We start from the raw sequence: 23,724 nt of genomic DNA, 5'->3' as shown, positions 1-23,724 counted from the left end.
CCTCCCCTTTTTTTCCTTCTTCTTTCTCTACTTCTTTAGGCGTGGTCCGCACTTAGCAAACCTTTAAGAAAACATTTCTTCACATCAGACTTATATAACAGGGCTGTGCTGCTGTTGATATGCTTGTTCTTGTTAGAGGCTGTTGGTTCTTGAGCTGAGCAGTTCCCTGTTTATTTCCACAAAATGGAATTTAAGTCAACTTCTTCCTCCTTGTTATGTAATCCACAGCTGTGGATGTTTTCGTCTTTACAGATGGAAGATGGAAAAAATGTCAAGACAAATCCATCAACAAAATGTTCACCCTACTTGTGTTGGACACAGATAGAACTGGCCCCACAACCTGGCTGTATGTTTAGGGTCATTGTCTTGCTGGAAGGTGAATCTCCTTCCCAGTCTCAAGTCTTTTGCAGACTCCAACAGGTTTTATTCCAGGATTGTCCTGTATTTAGCAACATCCATCTTCCCATCATAAATGTTTGCAGATGTAGTAAACCGATGGCTGGACATTCTCCTTTGGCATTTTCTGGTAAACAGCAGAATTCATGTTTCCATCTATTACAGCAAGTTATTCAGGCCCTGAAGCAGCAAAGCAACCCCAGACCATCACACAACCACTACCTTATTTTTAGCCTAAACTAAGGCAAGTGAGAGTTGCAGTTCTTTAGTAGTTCTTTGGTAGGCCGGTCACTCCTAGTATAGTTCACCAGTGTTACATGTTTTCTACATTTGTGAATAATAATAACTTTCACTTAACTCTGTGGTTCTCTGGAGTCCCAAAGCATTAGAAAGTCTTTGTCACCTTTTCCAGACTGATAGATGTCAATGACATTGTTTTCTGATTTGTTAAATTTCTTCAGAATGAAGCATAATTTGTTGCTTTTTGAGATCTTTTATTGTGCTTCATGTTGTCAGAAAGGCTCTATTTAAGTGATTTCTTGATTCTTCAGGCCTGGCAGTAATTAGTAATAATCCTAGTTGTGGCAAGTGAAATTGATGTCAGCTTTAAAAATGTGGTTAATTACAGTTATTTAATGTTATAGAAAAAGTTACATTGCATGTCAATTAAAATTAAAATTATATTTGAATATAATATAATATATTTAACATAAAATTTCATCAATCATGCGTTTAAAAATGTGACTGCGATTTTTCTATCCAAACCTCTGTCTAGGAATTCCTGAAAAACTTTAATTGTGGGGTGTAACCTGTGGTTGTGGCTTTACCTGCTGAAATGTTGTTTGCTTAGAGGTGAAGTTTTGGTTTGCTATGATTACATAAGTTACTGCATAACAGACCACTTCAAAAAAAATTGTCCCACCTCCCAAAAACATGTGACCACTCAATGCCTGGAAACAAGTCCATTTCTACCCAAATCCAAGGCAGGTGCAGCCTATAAAAACCAGTGTACACCAGGCTGCTCCACTTCACTCCAGCCTGCTGAACTCCAGTCCAGCAGTCTGACAGATAACTGAAGACTGAAGACAAATAAAAGAAAGGTAAACTCTGGTGATGTTCCTGTACCTTTACCTGTATCTGTGCCTGTTTTCATATTCTTATAACAATTTGTGCTTAATGTTGTGTCAGTACAAATGTAATTTATTATTTATTCTAATATGATATTGTATTATGTTATTAGAGACTGGCTGGTCTCTAACTGACGAAGCCATGGGGAAGAAACTCCTTCAAGATGATGTAAAGGAGCTCCCGCAGGCTCAGCTTAACAAGGTCAGTGTAGTTCTGATAAAATGATAAAACATGATTGCAGAGTAAAATATCTAAGGTTAAAATAATGTGATAATATGAGATCTTATCTGTCTTTTTTGTTAATTTTTTATTATTATTTTTTATTCCACAGCTGCCAATCAGTCGATGTCCCATGTCTGTCCATATGAGAAACTTCCAGAATGGCTCGAGACACCAGGACATGCTCCACCACCGAGCTGTCAAGGTTGGTCACTCTGAGCACAGTAGAAAAAACATCATATTTTGTATTTTAAGGAAATATGCACAAACTGTGCAAAAACATGTATTTAAACAGACTTCCAATAAAAATATATGCAGACCGTAAGATCAAATGACGCGTGAACATATAAAAACAAATTAAAATGTATAAACTTTAGACTAAAAACTAAAATTAATAATGAACGCCTATTTTACTGAATTAACTTCTGCAGCATTGTGTTAACATCTATTAAGTGTATTAATTTTTTTAGGAACTTTATTTTTTTCCTATATTTCTTAATTATTCTCTAAGAACAAAAGCTGTCTAGCACAGTGGCAGATCTAGGATTTAGGATAGGAGTAAGGGACCATCAATGGGCCACAATATTCATAGAGGGGCCTAGTATTATTTTACCATTCAGTAAAGTCTATGAAGCTAATTTTGTGCCCAGAGTTTTACATAAAAAACTGCAATCGAAATTAAAAGAATCAAAAAGATTGTATGTTGCAAAAAACTATATAAAATATATACAATCATTTGCGTTTGGATTTTTGCCAGTTTTTGCTTTTATTTTTGTGTTTTTGTGATTTTTGTAAAGTTTGCTGCTAAACTCACAAAAATATAAAATTTGCAATTTTGGTTGCAGATTTAATATTGTTGTGTAAAAAAACAAACCAAAAAAAAAATGTCCTAAACAATTTTATGTGCTTTTTCTACTGTACATAGACAAACAGGACAAGAGCACTTAAGGGCAATCAGATTCCGGCCAGGCGCGTTGCCCACCCCTAGAGCCACCAGTGGTCTAGCAGATGCAGTGTATAGTGCTTATTTGCATACAGTAAAATTTTACATGCAGCAATGGGTTGTGCAGTATTACATAGTGCTTTACGAACACTGTATATATAACTAGTTTTACCGTTTTTACAGTTGCTATTTTTACTAGTAGCGTAAATTATGAATCTCGTATTACCAATATTTTTGAACAATTATCCATTCAAAATTACAACATAAATGTAAATGTTTCAACTTCATACATTTTGTAGACAATATCAAACCATAATTGTTGTTGTTGTTGTTGGAGGAGGAGGATTTTGCGACATCAGTTATCTAATTACATTCTTTCCTACTGGCCAATAATATTTAAGATTTGAATTATTTATTTGTCACATGCTTTAATGACTGCCACTCACACAATAGGAATATAATATATAGATAGAATATACAATACAAATAATAAAAAAAGATGAAAAAATAGATAGAATATATAAACACTAAAAATAAATGAGATAAAAACTTATATAATATATAATATATAAAAAACAAATAGGATAAAAATAAATAGTATATGTAGAACACAAATAACAAATAAGATAACAACATATATAGACTATATAAATAACAAATAAGATACAAAATACTTAATATATGTAGAACACAAATAAATAAGTTAAAAACGTATATAGAATATACAAATAACAAATAAGATAAAAAATAAATAGTATATGTAGAACACAAATAACAAATAAGATAAACTTGAATACAGAATGTATAAACAACAAATAAGACAAAAAAATAAATAGTATATGTAAAACACAAATAACAAGCTAAAAATGTATATAGAACATATAAATAACAAATAAGACAAAACAATAGATAGTATATGTAGAACACAAATAACAAATAAGATAAAGACGTATACAGAATATATAAATAACAAATAAGATAAAAATGTAGATAGAGCATATAAAATATAAAGCTAAAGCAAAGATGTCAAATATGAATAGACAAATACTCTACATGTACACAACAGAAAAAAAAATACCAGTGATTTTACTTGGATGGTCTATTAGAGATGCCTCATAGATACTCAACTAACATTTAACTGAATGTCTATTAAATGCAACCTAAGCCTTAGTTGAATGTGATTCACAATAGAACTTAACTCTAACCCTAAACCCAAATCTAAGTTTAACCATTAATCATCCTTAAATTGTTAAGATTTCAGGTTCAGGTTAGAGTTGGATGTAGGGTAACATTTAATAGAGTATCATTTACTTACACCTTGGAGTTCAGATGCATTTAATACACATTCAGTTGAATGTTAGTTGAATGTTAGCTGAGCATCTATGAGGCGTCTTTCATTTTTCCCTTCTAGCTAAAGCGTCTTTCCTAATTTAAGATGTGGAGTTGATTTTTTTTACTGTATTCTCTTCTAGAATCAATCCTGCAAACCCAAAGTGTGTGAGGGTTCAATCATGAATCCAAAGCATTTCACCCGAGGCCCCCCTGTAGCTCCACCGGCACCCAACGAGCTCCTCACTCAGGCTATTGACTTCATCAATCAGTACTACAAGTCCTTCAAAACGTAGGCCTGCTTTAAACACATGCTGCTGCTTCTAAGCACTAAATTAATATAAGGTTAAAGTTAAGGCTGAGTAGAAATGGGCAGAAGAATAATATATAATATATAATTTGGTAACTCAGGTCTAAAATTGAGGAGCACTTGGGCCGTGTTGATGAGGTGGCCCGGGAGATCGATGCCACAGGAACTTATCAGCTCACCACTGAAGAGCTGGCGTTCGGAGCCAAGCAGGCGTGGAGGAATGCGCCGAGGTGCATTGGCCGGATTCAGTGGGCTAATTTACAGGTATCAGGATTTTGTCAGCTGAAATTTTTATTAGTTATAAAGTTAAAGAGTTATTAATGATACACTTACTATTATGTTATATGTCAGCTGTTCGATGGACGCAAATGCAAGACTGCGGAGGACATGTTCCAGTTCCTGTGTGCTCACCTTAAATTCGCCACTAACGGAGGAAACCTGAGGTATGTTGATGAGTGAGATTTATTTAAATTAATCTCTTTTTATTCTTTTTTATCATTATGATGCCATTACAGTGGCATGCCAAAAGTTGAGGGATAACAGAAGAATATGTAAATCAATCATGATTCCTTCCAAGTGTTACCTCTTGAAGGGAAGGCTTGGGAAGATTCACATTAGTTTTTTTTTGTTTGTTTGTTTGTTTTTTTATTGGAGAAGTCCATCAAAAAGAAACAGATTATACATTCATACTTTCATTATGCTTTCAGTGTCCATACATCTCGAACAATTGACAGTGTTTTACAAAATAAAATAACATGGTAGTACAATTTAACAGTGTAATCTGACTCCCTAGGATGTAAATCACCATTTTTTTATTATCTATTTGGGAACGTTCACATTTGTATTGTAAGTTTTGTGGTGTTAACTTCAGGAAGTGAGGCCAACAAGTAATATTACTCCATTTAAGGAAGACCTGATCGTTTGATTTAGTTATAGTCATAGTTTTGTGATGAATAGGACATTAAGTTTATTTATTTTTTTAGTTTCAGTTAATTAATTCAGTCATTTTTTAGTTTTAGTATAGTTTTAATCGACTAATTATCAAAGGTATATAGTCGACTAAAACTACAGTCAATTTAGTTGGCTAAAATGTGAAGGGTGTAAATGTAAACGCTTTTTCATCAGTTCCCTTTAATTATTAACTGTACATTTATAAGAAATTAATTTTTGACATGTATTAACCAGTTGTGTAATTTTATTAATGTTTGAATGTATAATATATTTATATTTACGTATGATTTAACGTATATTATTATTGTAGGCGTGTGACTGTAAACATTTTAAATATAAAATTTTGTTCCAGAAATCAGGTCAGAATTAGATGTTTAGAATGTAAAACACTTAATTAAAGCATTTGAATTGTTAAATTATAGTTTGAACAGAGCTGTAGATGCAAAAACACAGCTTTTAAAGGATCAAGATTTATCCCCAGCACTAATACAGCACACCTACTGTAGCTACATTATATAAATGAGATCAAAAACACACCTTCACACACTGTCCTGTAGAGATGCTCTCAGGATGTACTGAGAGACTTCATGAGTTAAAGTGAGAAACTTATGAGAAAGTAATGTAAGGAACTTTACACAGACATTTGGGTTAATAGATTCACTTATTTTATTGTTATATGTTCGTTTTTTTCTTGTGTTGAGTTCCTTTCTGCCCTGTTTCTGCTGTCAGGACTAGCTATATGTTTTCCCACTGTGGGACTAAACAGATGATCTGATCTTAATGAGAGAGTCCTGTGTCAGTAACATTAACTTTACAGAACAGCAGTGGTGTCTTTTATTTGTTGACGAAAATGTTGGTTAATTTCGGCATCATTTTAATTATTTTATGCTGTTTTTATTTAGGTATCATCTTGTTTTCGTGTTGAAAAAAAGGACCGTTGACAAAAACTATGACGAAAATTATTCGTCAACGAAATGAACACTGCGTGGGTGTCACATATGTACCCTGTTTACCATTATGTCATAGAGGTCATTACCGCCCACGGTGGACAGTGCAGTGGGTGGTAATGATGGTGACCAGCAGTATCTGGCTAGAATTGTCCCTGTCATGGGAACAGTAACAAGTGTATGTTAATTTCATTGTTGGTATTTTTTTTATACAGGTCAGCCATCACTGTGTTCCCTCAAAGAACTGACGGGCAACACGATTTCCGTGTTTGGAACAGTCAGCTTGTGAGATACGCCGGTTATCAGATGAATGATGGAAGTGTGATTGGGGATCCTGCCAGTGTGGAGTTCACAGAGGTAACTACTGTATATTCATTTTATAGCATATAAGATGGAACTCATTCGAATAATATTTATTTTACACATTAGTTATGGCATTAAGTTGACTGTGCGCACATAATATACTATTTTACCTTCTAAAATGTCTTTTAATTTTGCGTTCCGTCAGCTTTGTATCCAGCTTGGATGGAAACCAAAATATGGGCTCTTTGATGTGCTGCCACTGGTCCTGCAGGCTGATGGAGAGGATCCTGAACTGTTTGAAATTCCCCCAGAACTGATATTGGAGGTTGAAATGGAGCATCCTCAGTAAGTGATAAATATTTAATTTAAAAAAAAAGCTTCTTCAGTGGTTCATTACTGCACTGTAACCAATTCCAATATACAATGTTCCATTTATTAAACTGTAGAACATAATGCATCTGGGGATGCACTATGAAAACAGCTGCCACCTGGAAAACATGTGGTTATTTAAAACATTTTCCAGAAAAAAAATAATAAAATAAAAAAAAATAACATAGAATCTACTCAATACATTTGAGGCAACAGTTTGCTCTCACTTTGTTTGGGAAGATATTTTAAGTAAATATGATCTACATTGAACAGCTAGGGGTCACTAAATAATCAAACATTTCTTATTTCATATGTTACATAAAAGTGGCATCTTTCCTGTTTGCATAATGGGCGTGTTCCCTAAATCACCATTAGTGTGGACTTTTGCCAACCAGGGCTACTTTCTCTTGGGTATGCAGTTACAGTTTATGTAATGGTTGATTGCCTGGCCACCAGTGTTGGGCACGTTCCTTTGAAAAAGTAATTAGTTATAGTTACTAGTTACTTCTCCAAAAAAGTAAGTAATTGAGTTACTCCACTATAAAAGTAACTAGTTACAAATAAAAGTAACTATTCCGTTACTTTTGTGTTACTTGCCGTTCAACGCCGTTATTCCCATCACTGCTGGCAACTGCCTGACTATATTTTTACAGTAATATATTAGAAATCATTTTGCAGGTACAGTGTGTCTTTTTTAATTAAAAAAAAAAATGTGTGCATTTAAAGCTCTCAAAAAATCACCAATGTGCATGGTTTCAGTATTAAATCAGGCTGATTTTCTATTTAGTAATTATTAAAATAAAAAATAAAAAAATTAAAAATTAAAAAATTAAAAAACAAGATTTTCTCTAACAAAATCTTGGTGTCTACTAGGGGTGTGCTATATCATATCGTATACACGATAATATTGCCAACATTTTGGAATATCGTGAACGATATTATACCCTGAAATATCGTGCCATATCACCCACCCCTAATTAACACATCAGGGTACTACTTTTTTACTGTTTTTCTCAAAAGAAAAATTCACACTGTTCTAAAATTTAATTTTGTTGCAATAATGTATTCTTGATTTGTTTTGTTATATCGTCAAGAATATCGTTATTGCGAAAATACCATGAAATATTGTGATATTATTTTAGGGCCATATCGCCCACCCCTAGTGTCTACTATTATTAAGAGCAAGCAGCTTACAATGAGAAATGTTACCCATATAAAAATTCATTGTTAAACTCTTAAAGCCTTTAAACATTGTATTTAGGTGCACACTTCCTTACTATCATAAATTATATGAATTTAATAGGGCCTTAAATTGAACCCTGGGGCACTCCACAAAATCTGGTGAAATAAACAACTACACAGTAGTTTTAGCTTTAGGATTAATAACTAAATAATAACTTAACCACTAATTTAGGGCTTAAGACAGTTAAATGGACATGGTCTTGTTGTGGATATGGTTGATACACACATGTTATTGGAATGCCAAATCAGTGGCATACCTCCACATTCTTTTCTGATGGGACATTGATAGCTACACTCATGCAGGGTTTTGGAAAACAAACAAGCTAGAATAGGTTTCATGAACACAAAACTCAAAGTCTTAATGTCCTTACTGCAAAAGTCACAGCTAAAGATGCTGATGTTGGCAGAGGCGGTATAGGATGCAAACCGATCTCGTGGTAGATGTATAAGTTGGTGGACTGTCTGAGTTTGGACAGTGTTTCTTGTGCAGGCCTCCAAGGCTCCACACTGATTAAAGTCTCTCAGGTAGCTTGTGTTCTACTTGAAATGGTGGTAAACTTGAGTAAATCTCCTGACTCCACGAACACAGATTCCAGAGTCGTTCCATCTATTGTTGAAGGGTCCACAATAATAGAAGCTTTAAATCAACCCACACTTCATTCCCGAACTTCAGGACTGAGTGGCAAAGCCTTTAGTCCTCAGTAAAACCCGTCTCTGCCACATTCTTTCATCCAGACACAACAATCAGTTGTGCCAGCCCAGACCAAGGAGGTCCAGTGGCCACTGAGGCTTTCCTATTCGCAGAATGCCTCAACACTTCACTCCCAAGTCTACTAATTAGCTTCCTTGAGCTCTGTGTGAATTTCAGTGAAGTGCTGTCAGCTGGAGCCCACAAGCTGCTCCTGAATCTGGAGTACTGAGTAACGTAATGAGAGGCTAAACCTGAGCAAACGTTTTACAATGGTCTGTGAGTTTTGGTCATAAACATATACAGCTCTGGAAAATAAAAAATTAAGAGACCACTTTAGTTTCTGAATCAGTTTATCTGATTTTGCTATTAAAAGGTATATGTTTTAGAGTTATAATTTAGAGCTCTTTTTTTGGAGAAAATGAGAAATGAAATCAACCAGAAATCAATATTTGATGGAATAACCCTGGTTTTTGCTTTTGGATAACTTTATGCCACTGGTGCAGAAATTCAAGCAGTTCAGCTTGGTTTGATGGCTTGTAATCATCCATCTTCCTCTTGATTATATTTCAGAGATTTTCAATTTGTTTCCAGAGCTGTATATATTGATACTATATAAAATACAATGAATTATATGAAAATGTATAGAAGCATAAAAAAATATTTAACATGTAATGTAATGGTGTGGTTGAGTTGAGTTGAGTTGAGGGGGCACAACTTGAGATTTCAAACAAGTCATATGTGCAATGCTGAAATTTCTCCAGAAAAAAACAAACAGAAAACAATGGGTCCCATTGTAAAATAGACTCCTTTATTAAACGCTTATAAATCATTTTTAAAGGCGTTTACTAATGATTATTAATTAGGATGTAAAAACTTCAAAAACAATTAGTTACAACGCATAAATAGAAAGGCCACAGTGGCCTGTTGTTGGCCAAATAGTGATTCCATATTCATTTAAAACTTTTCCGTCACTTCTCTTTTTGCCTTTAGCCTTATTTTATTATTATTTTAAAATTATTATATTAGTTTAACTTTTCCATTTCCATTGTAATATAAAATCATTCAAGATAATTTTTTTTTTTTCATTTTTAACATAAAAATAATGGAAAACATCCTCTGCCCTTTCTCTCCTCAACTACTAGGTATCATTAATAAAAAAAAATAAAAAACCTTGTATATCCAACATTCTAATTATTATTTTTTTTACATCTTTGTACATTTACTTCTATGATAATGTAAAAAGTTTAACAGTATAACCAGTATAACTGCTGTTTTGAGATATATTTGTCAAACAGCGAATTTATGTATTTTTGTGGGTGTGTTTACTAACCATCATTTATTTCAGTTAATGTTCTACTGAACATTATTGAGGAGCTTTTGTATTTGTTACACATAGACTTTTATACTATAAACTTATCTAATCTTGAGATGAATCAGTGTGGAACTGATTATTTAAGATTATTAAAAGTAAAATTCGGCAAACTTAAAAAGATCATAAATTATTAGCTGGGTTTGGTAATTTTTGCTGTTTTTATACTGATCCCTGGATCACATATTAATGGAAAGATGAAAAGAGAGCATTCCGAACACAAAAATTAATGGTTTCATGTGAACATTAACTGTAGCCCAGAGTTGAAATTCCATGGGAAACTGTTTGCACAATATGTTCAGTATTGCCAGACTTGTAAGTGCTTCAATTGTGTCGAATTCCCCTTATAATAATCTTCTCTTGCACTTGATGCCCATCTCCTAATTTCACATAGAGTGTACATTAAAGGCAACAAAATGACGGTTATTTACATTGCACTAGCTGGTAATTATTCACTAGTTGCTGTTTTTAGTTTGACTTGATTGAGTGATAAAAAGTTTTAAAGGTCACCTTCCGCGAAAATCCGATTTTTCTTGTTTTTTGTGGAATACAGTAGGTCTCTCCGAGTTGAATGTGTACACCTGCACATTAAACTGTTTTGCAGCCCCCATTGTCTGCAGGAGCTAAGCAAAGAAATCCCCCCTCCCCCCTCCGAAAAACGGGTGAATTTTGAATTATCTTTCTGCCTACGTAGGCAGAAACTCACAGACCAGCCCACCTTGGCTCGAGAAACTCCCAGAGGCGGAGCTGAAGCGACGCAACATCACCGCTCATCAGTTAGGAGGTGGGAGGCAGTGAGCGGCAGAGCGGTGGAGGGGCGTCGCAGTGCTCCTAGCCAATCAGAGGAGAGATATTTGCATGCTGTTTGCATGTATGAATATTCATGAGCAAAGGTGGAATCCGGTCATTTTGGACACACCCCTAAAACAGTCCATTAAAAAAGAGCTATACAGAGACACCTGAGCACTTTTTTTTTTACAAAAACGGCTCACATGTCATTCATTCATACTAGAGACCACAACTAGACATTTTAAAATGAAAGAAAAAACGACAGAAGGTGACCTTTAATATTTTATTATATGTATTTAATGGCAAACTTTACTTTGCAACTCTTTATTGTCACCATAACTTATTCACTAATGTACACCAGAGATTATAATGATATTTGATTATAATGATGTCATAAGGATTTTTTTTTACTGATTCCCTAATTAACTGGTGGTGATTTATTTTTTATTTAGTTACGAGTGGTTCAAAGATCTGAACCTCCGGTGGTACGCCCTGCCCGCAGTGGCCAACATGCTGCTGGAGGTTGGTGGTCTTGAGTTTACTGCTTGCCCCTTCAATGGCTGGTACATGGGCACTGAGATTGGAGTGAGGGACTTCTGCGATCCTCAGCGTTACAACATTCTGGAGGTCATTATAGTTATTTATTTAATTAAATGTAGAGAAGAAGCAGTTTTTGTCATTATATATAGTGTTCTACCTCTGTTGCTTTGTGTTCTATAGAAGGTTGGTCGTTATATGGGCTTGGAAACTCAGAAGCTGTCCTCACTGTGGAAGGATGAAGCTCTGGTTGCCATCAATGTTGCTGTGATTCACAGTTTTCAGGTACATTATATAATTCAATGTGTTTTATGTATTTTAATTCCCTAACATCCATAAATCATTATATAGTATTAGTTAAATATTTCTCTGTATTGAATGCTGTCTTGTTTTTTCTTCAGAAAAATAAGGTGACCATCACCGATCATCACTCTGCAGCCGAGTCCTTCATGAAGCACATGGAGACTGAAGTGCGTCTGCGAGGAGGGTGTCCCGCAGACTGGATCTGGCTGGTGCCGCCCATGTCTGGCTCTCTTACCCCGGTGTTCCACCAGGAGATGATCAGCTACATCCTCTCCCCTTTCTTCTACTACCAGGTATCACTCAAGAACATATTGTTAGTTTCCTGCAAAACGCTTAATTTTTTTATTCTAATGTTTTAAAGTTTTTTACATAATATAAATATGATAATTGTTCTTTAATAATATTAAAACTTCATGATTAATGGACCAATAGGAATGCTCCAAAATTACTACATTAATGACTTCCTGTAAAATATGTTTTTTGGTACCACTTTAAAATAAGACTACCTTTAAAAAGGGTTTATAAATGATTTACAATTAGTTTATAAAGGGTTACTAATTAGGTTGTAAATGCCTTAAAAATCCTTAATACTCAGTTATAACACAGACGTAGTAAGGGCAACTATATAGATGGCTGTCGGTTTGGCAAACAACAGGTCATTGTTGCCCTTTTTACGTATGTGTCATAACTAATTATTAATGAGTTTTAAGGCATTTACAACCTAATTAGTAACCATTAATAAACTACTTATAAACCATTTATAAATCCTTTATAAAGGTAGTCTAATTTTAAAGTGGTACCCGTTTTTTCAATTCCTCAGTATAGCTGTCATTTTGAGGATAGAAGGTTCTTGTCTAACCGCATATTTATGTTTTTGTGGGTGTGTTTACTAACCATCATTAATTTCAGTGAACTTTAAACAATTAAGCTCTAGAGTAATTATTATTTTCAAAGCTTTAAAAGTGTCATCTTTAATGTTCTCCTGAGCTTATCGAGTTGCTGTCCAATGAAAAACAGGTACCTTCAAAACAGCAACTTTACAGGACAGAGATGAAACCTTCGTCCAATGGAGGTCAATGTAAAAATAGTTTATTTAGGTTACTTTGAAGGATTTCTGTTGGTCCATTTATGAAGACATTTTGAAACAGCGTATGGGACAGTTTGTGGAGTTATATTATGTATTACTAACTAAAAATACCAATATATTTTCATTATACTTACCTTATCTTGGGAGGAATCAGTGTGGAACTGAATATTGGAGATTATTGAAGGTAAACTGACAAAATGCTGATGATTTAATATATTTTTTTTGGGTTTGTCATTTTTGCTGTTTCCAGACGGACCCGTGGTTAACATATGAATGGAAAGATGAAAAGAGAGGTCTGAAAAAACGAAAAAGAACCAGCTTCAAAGGTCTGATAAGGTGAGAAAACATTATAATGCCTTTCTTCTCAATCCAATTTTAGTTCTTGAACTTAGAGTTAACTTTTTTTTAACTGTTTTGAACGTCTGCAGGGCTGTGGTCTTCTCCCAAACCCTCATGAGAAAGGCCTTGAAGAACAGAGTGCCCTGCACTATTCTCTACGCTACTGAAACCGGAAAATCTCAGACTTTTGCCAAGAAGCTGAAGATAATACTTAGCAGTGCCTTCAACCCCAGGGTAAGAGTCTGAGTCTTTATGGTCTATATAGTAAAATTTTACAAAAGTGGATTGAAGTTAAGCTCCTGCCTCTTTCTGGAACAGCTGCTCTGCATGGAGGACTACAATTTCCATGAGCTTGAGAAAGAGCGTCTCCTGATAGTGGTGACCAGCACCTTTGGCAATGGAGAACCTCCAGGAAATGGAGAGGTATAGTCACTCAGTTCTATTAAATAAGTTGCAATTTATTAAAATTCCTACAAAATAATAATGCCAGTTGAAATAGAAAAAAAATTGAGTCACAGATGATCATAATAAATAGATTTTTATTTTCTTATGGCTTCATAGAGTAACATAGAGTGGAGCATGTGCACATAATAAGATTTATTGTAAGAGATGAAGAAGTTAGTAGTATCAGTTAATTTTCCATCACTAAACAAAAATATTTTTTTTTTACTTAATAGCTGATTCTTTAATTTAATTTTGAGCGCAGAGTAGAAGAGCTAATACTATAATCGTCACAGCTCTGCATAAAACCTAGTATCATCATCAGTAATTAATGCACCAAAACAAATGCTCCAAAATAAATGGAATTAAAAAATAACAAGGAATTTTCTTCCACTACCATTTTTAAGAGTCCCTAATTTCTCAGTTATCTTGAGATGTATAGTATTTTTTGACGAATCTGTGAATATTAACTTTATTATTTATATTAACTAGGCATTAGTAGAAACTGAGTTTGATCAATATTTTGATAAGTCGCTTAATTATAATACAACATTAAAAGTATTAATCCAGCCATATGAAATATTCACATGGATATCTGAAACTGAGTTATTTATACCTTTGGAAATTACTTTAAGTGAATATAGTTACTCATACAGTCTACATTCATTAAAACGGGGAAAAAATGTAAAAATAAGGCTATAATATTAGAAAATTACCAAAAGTGGAGTTATGTATCCATAACTAAGTTTTGGGAGTTGATCCACGCCCTCACTCCTCCCACTTCCTTCCCTATTTAAACTGTCACTTCCTCTCTACCTGCTCGTTGAACAACCTCGCACCCACCTCCTCCCCATCTTCCTCCTTCTTTAATTTTATTCTCTTCTCGTGTTTCTCTTCGTGTGAGGGCGGGCTTCGGCTTCACGCTTTACAGCGAAGCTGCCCCGAACTCCACTCCAATACTCTGAGTTCACTCCCCCTCTTTTATTCTTCTCTGCCCAGTCAAGGGCGTGGGTCAATACTAGCAAAACAGGTTTAAATTGCAACTGTTTATATAAAAAGACTATGTTTATGTCTATTTATGTACATTTTGTCAGTATTCCCAACACTGTAACTATTGAGTATCTGTTTCTAATGTTGTTTTATTTCTATTCTTCTTCTTTAAGAGTTTCAAGAAGCACCTTTTCAGCATTAAAAACCTCCGAAACAAAGTCAGGTCAGTCCAGTTTAATAAATTTAGGGAAATGTCTAAAAAATGAATGATGCCACAGAACAGGGAAAGAGGAATTGGAATTCTGCACAGTTACTGATTTTCCTGTTCTAATAGACCTTCTACACTTGACCAATAACAGTAAAGGTGAATCAGGTATGATTGAGCAGGAAAAATACAAAGCTGTGCAGGAGTCCAGCCTCTCAGGACTGAAATTGACAATCCCTGCCACATAAAATAACATGTTTAATTTTGAAAGGACGATGATTGTAAAGATATGTGATAGTGAAGGCCTTTTAAAGGACTAAAACACTTTCACTTGTTGTTTATTTTAAAAACATGACTGGTATAGGGACGCAAAATAAATTTTTCTATGGTATCATTTAGAATACTTTACTAATCGAAGCAAAATTATCTTTAACAGTAACAGTATGCCTTATTTATCATCTGTCTCCATCACACAGGTACTGTGTTTTCGGCCTGGGCTCTCGGATGTACCCGCAGTTCTGTGCGTTTGCTCATGCTGTGGATGATAAGCTTGCAGAGCTGGGAGCCAAGTGTGTGACCCCCATAGGAGAGGGTGATGAGCTGAATGGGCAGGAAGAGGCGTTCTCCGCCTGGGCCTACACTGCTTTTAAGGTTGGTGGGGCACCTCTTATATTTCATGGTCTAAAACAGCAGCAACTGCCTTTTTCACGTAATGTGAATAATCTCTATGTCCCGTCTCCAGGCTGTGTGTAAGGAGTTTGGCATTGAGAGTCAACTGTCGGGGGCTGAGCGTCTAACAGACAACTGGGAGCCCCAGAGACACAGAGTTCAGCCCGACAGCTCCACTTTAGACCGCATCTCAGGTACTACCTCTCTGTCTATTTAGTTAACTGAAGAAAAAAATAATAATAATTTATTTTACTATGGTTTTAAGGCACAGCAGTGAAAAATCAGAGCCATGAATAAGCTAGAGACAAAAATAAAATATAGTTTTAGTGATTATTTAGGTTACCCAAACCTCTACAATGGATGTTTTTGTCTGCTCAAAATTAGACAATTTGAAAATGATAACACAGAAAATCAGTATAATAACAGTTTAAATAAGCATTGTCAGATTAAATCCCATGTTGGGTTTGTTTTTCATGTTTATAATCTCTGCATTTAGACTTATATCCATGTTTTAAACAAAGTATACCTTCTTTTTTGAGCAGAAAAAAATCCTACTTGTAACCAAAAACCTGGTCTTGAAAGCAGAATTATGTGAGAAATTGTATTTCTTGCTCAAGAGCTCCCTCTACAATCAGGAGGTGGAATATTTTTTTTAGTTACTTAAGAACATGCCTAACACATGCATTTCTGGACAAGCTGAGGGATACAGAAGCAGCATCTGAAGTAAATGAAGCTTCTGGATCGGAGGTAGTGGAGTAATATTATTAGACTCTGTGATGTGTTTTTGCCGTCTGGTTCAATTAAGGTGCTACTAGTTCAACATTAGATATATGGTTTATATATACTGAATTTGTAAAGATTTTCCTCATTAGAATTAATGGGTATTTGCAAACGTTTTGATGCAAATACACAAGTTGCACACAACCAACCACAAAGGATATCATAGCAACCAAGATCTGAGACCATAGCAATTACCAAGTATTCCATAGCAACCGCTTACAGACCATCTTGAGTCTTCGGATGCTCCTAGTTTTGCTACAATTTTTGTGTCCATCTTGAAACCCCTTGATATCTTTTTTTTTGTTACAGCTCTCTCAGCCCTCCACTCAAAATCTGTGCTTTCTATGAAGTTCAAAAGGAGGAAGAACCTACAGAGTCCACAATCAAAGTGAGTTATTTAATCTGAATCATAGTTTGGCTTCGTTATAACTGAAAATCTCCATTCTGTTTTTGAACACTGTTTATTTTACAGTTTTCTTAGTTTGTTTTTTTATGATATAACTTTGTTTTCAGACGCTCCACTATCCTGGTGGAGCTGGAGGTACATGGAGGAAAGGATGTTCTGAAATACGCTCCAGGAGACCATGTTGGTGTTTTCCCAGGGAACTCACCCGAGCTGGTGACTGGAATTCTGAAGCACCTCACCAACATCCCTCCCTTCAATCAGAGTCTCCGTCTGGAGTACCTCCCTGACTCCAGCTTAGGTAATAATATATTCATCTTCTACATTTCTCAAACCATTTGGCCTTTGCATTCCATGAATAATTGAAGATTTTCTGTATATATTACAATGCAGAGGTGATGGAGAGTATGTCATCCATAATTAGGTCCTTAGAGATTTACCTGTTTAATGAGGGATGCTTGTGGTTTCCTGCAGGGGGTACGCAGTGGCAGGCTGATCCCCGCATCCCAGCATGCCCTCTGGCCAAAGCTCTTACATACCTCCTGGACATCACCACTCCACCTTCTCAAAGTTTCCTGCGCAAACTCTCACAAATGACCAAGAAGGAAGATGAGCGACAGCTTCTGATGGCTCTTGCTAAGGTTTTTGAGCTCATTAACATACTATTAGTAATAATATAGACTATTAATACTATATGGTAATACTTATTATTGATATTATTGTTTTTAGCTTTTTGATAAATGCTGTCTATATGGATTTAATACATTGGTTGGTACCACTTCAAAATAAGGCTCCTTTATAAAGGGTTTATAAATGGTATATACATCTATAAACAGTTTATAAACGGTTTAAGTCTAATAATAATTATTAATTACATTGTAAATACTTTAAAACCATTAATAATAAGTTACAACAAATAAATATAAAGGGCAAAAGCGGCCTGTTGTTTACAAAATAGTTATTCCACATTAAATTATGCTGTTGATCTTTGTCATTTGCATCAGTCAGCTTTAACATATATGTTAACAACTTTATTAATTTATGATTTATCCAGTAATCATAATAGGGTGTATACTAACATATTACATTAGTTTAATTATATTTAACTGACTTTCTGTATTATTTTTTAGATATGTTATTGCTGACTGATTAACAAATAATAGATATTAATAAATAATAGATATTAATAAACTCCTTTATAAACTCTATGTAAGCGAGCCATATTTGAAAGTTCTACCCATTGGTTTGCACAGTTTTCACACCATTAGTTTGTCACAATCATGCAAACACACTTTTAACACTTCTAACACCCAATCAGTTTTGGATATCACCGCAACCATTTGCCCATGCACTATCAACTGATTAAGATCATAGCAACTACCTGGGATGTTGTTGCCAGCTAACCAGCTAACAACACCTTAGTAACCACCTAGCAATCACATCACAGCAACTGCACTATAACAAAATGCTAAGTGCTAATGTAAAATCATACAGTAAGTAACTGTTTAACGAAGTTCTGTTGTAAAGCTGTAGAATGCAATGCATCTTGGGATGCACTATTACCCTGACATCCTTTATTTGCATAATAGGCGTTTAGCCCCCTACCCCTGACTCACCATCAGTGTGGACTTTTGCCTATCAGGGCTACTTTCTCATGGGTATTCAGTTATATATTATATAATAGTTGTTGCTTGGTCAAAGTGTTGTAGGCTCGTTATATAAGAGCAAGTTGCCATTTGCATTATTACAAAGTGAGACTTCATACTGGCAGAGAACATCAAAGCTGTAACTGTCGCAAATAATTACATTATTTTACTGTCAGTTTAAAGCAAAATGGTAGCTATAATTATAACGTACTGGCAAGTACTGTAAAGTACATATGGTTATTGCAAAGAATAATTATGATATTATAAATATGTATTTATTTATGCCAAAATATTCTCTTAAAAGCTGTAATACTCTGTAATTCAGTTACAGTAAATTGCTTTTTTATAATATAGTAATAAGCTGGCAAATTACTGTAATTGTAAGAAGTGAACTCACAAAAATACTTTTACAGTGTTCCTAGGGTTTTTTAGCAACCACTTTCCAACACACTTATCAATACACCAACTAACAAAACACCATAGCAACCACTTGAGATATCACAGCAACTGCGTTGCAACACCCAGCAACAACTAAGCATCTCTTTAGCAACTCTTTACCACTTTAGCAACACTGCAGCCCCCTTTTAGCACTAACCACCTTGTATACCATAGCAACCACAGCACGTTTTACCCTCAAGAACAGCCTAGGAAATGTCTAGGGACAATGGGAGTCACCTAACCCACACAACCATCCTGTTTTCTTCTTAAAAAATGTACTTTTTTAGTTACTTTAGTTATTGTTTAAAACATGCAATTTCTTGCTTTCAGATGTTTTTGTTTGTTTGTTTACAAAGTCATTTAACAAATTGCATATTTCTTTCTTAAGGACTTCAAGAGTTACTCAGAATGGAAAGCTTTCCGTCGGCCCAACTTCCTGGAGATTCTGGAGGAGTTCCCATCCCTGGAGGTCTCTGCAGCCTTCCTCCTCAGCCAGCTGCCCCTGATGAAGCCCCGCCTCTACTCTGTTAGCTCCTCCCCTGACCTCCACCCTCATGAGCTCCACCTTACAGTGTCTGTGGTCAACTATCGCCCTCAGGGTAACAATAGATCTACACACAGTACTTTTGTCTGAAACATCAGATGTAATTTGCACAGCGATGTAATTTGCTAAATCATACATTTTTTATATGCTCAGATGGAAAGGGTCCTCTGCATCATGGAGTCTGCAGCACATGGCTCAACACCCTCAAAGAAGGTCACCTGGTGCCCTGCTTTATTCACGGGTACAGATCACTAATTTCTTACACTGCGAGTTTACAAGAGACGGTTTAATGAACCAGAATTCCAGTCCAAATGTTTGTTTATTTGTTTTTCTAATGATGATTGCAGATCCAGTGGGTTCCACCTTCCACCAGACCCCCGTTCTCCTACTATCCTGATTGGAGCTGGCAGTGGCATCGCCCCCTTCCGCAGCTTCTGGCAACAGCGTTACCATGACATGAAGAAGACAGGTACTCGCAGCTCCATAACATACTCTGATATGCCTAAAGTCATGGGATACCAGTATGTACGTTGACCATAAAGTGTTAATTCAAGGAACTGCTTGAGAACATACACCTTACTATAAGTTGTGAGGTGTTATATTGTGACAGGGTTCGAGGTTTAACACTGCCCAGCTTGTACAGGGCACAACAGTAGGCACCGCACACTTATCCCTTTTTGGGACATGATCAAAGCCATAGGACACAATACAGGTTCCTGTCCTACGACCCTTGAAGATGCTTTGCATGATTCATATGAGTGATGCCACAGAAGAGACACTTTTGGTTCCATAACAACCAAACTTTACATCAAGTGATGGATCTTTAGTATATACAGTTAAAAGTCTTTCTTCTTTCTACACATACCTAAAAGGTTCTTCTATGGCATATGTGGGTAGCTGTTTATCATTATATTAGTGACATAAAAATGACAATAATATTGCTTGTCACAGTTATTTCTGGGATAATATAGAGTCCAAGTAAAAACTGCTATCGTACAACTTAATTAAGCATCTTAAGGTAGCTCAGTTAGGAGAGCAGTAAAACATCAATGTATGCTGGTTTTCCAGCCCCCATTGCCCACTCCTGTTCTATGGTATCACTCAAAGCTCCATTTGAAGCACCTTAATTTTTAAGAGCAAGCTGTTATCTACATGTTATCAACTAAATGTGTGATTTTTGCTTGCAGGTCTGAAAGAGAGTCCAATGATGCTGGTGTTTGGCTGCCGTGGTTCAGACACAGATCATCTGTATAAAGAAGAGACTTATGAGATGAGAGACAACAGCACTCTGAAGAGCATCACTCCAGCGTACTCTCGCCAGCCTGGACAGCCCAAGGTACTGCTCAATTTCACCTTATAAACTAAAAAAAAAATTACTTTTGTATATTTATGTATGTATCTTATTTTTTGTGGGAACACCTTACAATTATATATTTATTCTACAGTAGACATTTTGAATGAATTAGAATTAGCTTTAATGATTGCTCTTCTGGGATAGGTATATGTTCAAGATGTCCTGAAGAAGCAGCTCAGCGAGGAGGTTTGGCAGGTCCTTCACCAGAACAGTGGACACCTTTATGTGTGCGGTGGCATTAACATGGCTCGAGACGTAGCACGCGCCATACAGGAAATCCTGATTAGCAGGCTGGGGATGTCTGTCACAGAGGCTGGAGAATATCTGGAAAAACTAAAGGTGACTACACATGATGAACATAGTGTACTCTGTACATAGGCCCACACTTACGTTCTTCACTCTTAACTTAATTGTTCTAATAATTAACATCAGTTGCATAGTGCATAATGTAGAGTCCTGTGGCTAAACTGTTTCAAGATATTTCTTAGTAGCTTTTAAATTATTTAGGTTTTTTTTAAATCAATACAATCCTTAAAAAGATGGCTTTAAACTGTCGAATAATCATGTAAACATTGCTTTGCTGTTGCTCTCCCAAATCCTACAATTTTCAAAGATAATTTTCAAAAATCTGTTGTTTCTATAAGATAAACTCTACCAGCTATTCTGGAGAAATTCTTAAAAATTCGTAGCAAAGTGCTTTAGCCTGCTCACTAAACTGCAGTGTGAAACCAAAACTTAATGGATCAAATGTATACATTGTTACAAACACCTTAAAGATTGTTCAGATTTGGTCCACATTTTTTTGCTTATTTCTGATTCTTCTTTTATAACCTTTTATAAACTGAATGTGACTAAAAACAAAAATCCAATGCTCATTGCTATCTTACACCCTGTCAACACTCTATTTTCCTTGTGCCTGCGCCAATAAAATAGACTTGTAGTTACGGAATATATTTACGCTGATGGGCGTGGTGGTTTAGAATTGATGTGTGTTCAGGTAACTATGTGGCGTGTTTCTATCTTGGCGGCAGGAAACACAGGTACGCCACTGACTGATTAAAACCCTGAGAACAGTAAAAAATCAGCTGCCCAATCCTGTTTTAGTCATGCGGGAGCACCATGCACACTGTGTGCTCTGCAGCGTGCAAATCCAGCTTTTACATCAACAATATACAGAATAAAGAATAAAATAACATTACTGTTACCTGTTAAATTAATTGCTGGTGTACCTTCACAGCATGAACACGCAGGTCAGTTCCCTCTGCTGAGACGCCCAAAAGCGCCTCACTGTTAAAATACTGACAGGCCAAAGTCAGAGCTCACCTGGCTCTTAAAGAGAATGGCAAGAGAAAAAGTGATTGGTTTATTTCACGTCACGCCCAAAACACACCCATGATTAATTAAGAGAATTAGTCCATGCCTTTTGTGGGTTTCAGTCTGCGCAGGGTGTATTTTTTTTCACCCTCACGATACCAAAGACACACGACACACCCTAAATCCAACTGCGCAAACGGTAATTAACTGATGCACTATAGACTGCTAAAATTGGGCCCTAAATGTCCACACATGCAAAAAAACTTAATTGTGTTAGAATCAACTTGAACTGTTTTATTTTAGAAACACTTTTCTACTTTGTCATTTTAATAATATGGTTTTAATTATATGTTTGCAGGCTGAGAAGAGATACCATGAAGATATCTTTGGAGGCTAGTCAACATCTTCACCACTTACTCAGTTCAGTTCTGTGGACTTTTGCTTTTTCCTTAATATAACCAGTCTTTATGATGTTTTGTCGTTTTGTAATAATACATGCTGTACTATGAAAGTAATTGCATTACATACATTGGCTTGGGTTGAAGGTATTATTATAATTATTGTTTACTTATTGTACTACTGACTGTAATATATTTGTGAATCTATTATTCACTTATTTCCATCTCAGAATCTGATCCGTAACTTAATTCACTCTCTGGGTGTTTTCTGAGTTCTACTTGTGATAAAATGGAATATGTGGGGCTGCTTTACGAATGTGAAATATTCTGTAGTTGCTTCATCAGGAATGTTGTGTATATTGCAATGCTGTTGCTACTTTGCACTGCATCAGGGCTTTGAGGACTACGTCATTAAGTGCAGTAATACCAGTACATATATCCTAACGTAGAGTTCTATATTCCAGAAATACTGTAATGCTTTTGTTTTGTGCAAATCATTTTACAACATATTTTCTACTATTAAATAATAAGGACAATGATGTTTGCCTGTTTGTCAGGCTATATACTCTGTACAAATATACTTGTAAAATAAACATTTATATCTGATTATGTTTATGTGTGCAGTTTTTTCATAATTATAATTTAGATCATAATTATAATCTATGGATCTCTCTGTATATATATACTTTATATATGATCAAATATTAGTTTAAAGCTGCATGTGAATATTACACTGACATGCCACATGTCATGGGACAGGAAGTAGTATCTAAATTAATGTCTTCAATATTGCATTTCTAGTGACCCACTGGTGACACTATGGATCAAGGAATGTTTAAAACTCGCACAACTTTGGGTTTCCTTAGGTTATAGTCCATCATCAATTTACATTCTACTAATCCATAACTTTTGGCATGTCAGTGTAGAAGAGGATAAAGTAGCCTGAGAACATTTTAATGATTAAAATGTGACTAAATAAAGAAGAAAATATATTATGAAAGAAAACAATCCTCAAACAGTGCAAATCCATCATGATAAGAAATATAAAGCTGAGTAAATTGAATCCGCCCACCTCTGTTGTTCTCTGAGTATTTGATATTAATAAAGGATTACTTTCAAAGAGCCAGCACGGTTAGGGGCTAATGCTAATGCTGCTCTGCCAGTGCTAGCCGTGGTTAACAGCAGGCTAAAGGAGAATAATGCTCACCTTTGAACGATGAAAGAGCTAGCACTTACAGAGGTTAGTGGCTAATGCTAATGCTGCTACAGCAGCACTAGCCGTGGTTAACA

At 35.5% G+C, this 23,724-nt stretch overlaps 1 protein-coding gene across 1 annotated transcript; it reads left to right on the top strand.

Moving 5' to 3' along the window:
- Positions 1–1,408: 1,408 nt before the first annotated feature.
- On the top strand, positions 1,409–23,020 carry LOC103031688 (nitric oxide synthase, inducible). Its single transcript, XM_022680681.2, has 26 exons — positions 1,409–1,496; positions 1,637–1,725; positions 1,856–1,948; positions 4,159–4,307; positions 4,427–4,589; positions 4,677–4,768; positions 6,439–6,580; positions 6,732–6,871; positions 11,439–11,613; positions 11,707–11,808; positions 11,925–12,119; positions 13,164–13,249; positions 13,342–13,486; positions 13,571–13,675; positions 14,857–14,906; positions 15,365–15,539; positions 15,631–15,751; positions 16,647–16,725; positions 16,851–17,041; positions 17,215–17,381; positions 19,213–19,423; positions 19,522–19,609; positions 19,716–19,837; positions 20,556–20,704; positions 20,867–21,061; positions 22,395–23,020. Exons 2-26 carry the CDS (start codon positions 1,666–1,668, stop codon positions 22,431–22,433), a joined length of 3,234 nt encoding a protein of 1,077 aa, XP_022536402.2. The 5' UTR covers positions 1,409–1,496; positions 1,637–1,665; the 3' UTR covers positions 22,434–23,020.
- The last annotated feature ends 704 nt before the right edge of the window (positions 23,021–23,724 follow it).

This window comes from Astyanax mexicanus, chromosome 18, assembly GCF_023375975.1.
Source record: "Astyanax mexicanus isolate ESR-SI-001 chromosome 18, AstMex3_surface, whole genome shotgun sequence".
In the NCBI taxonomy this organism is placed as follows: Eukaryota; Metazoa; Chordata; class Actinopteri; order Characiformes; family Acestrorhamphidae; genus Astyanax; species Astyanax mexicanus.
The sequence above is the reverse complement of the archived record's forward strand: the minus strand, read 5'-3'. Positions and strand labels throughout refer to the sequence as shown.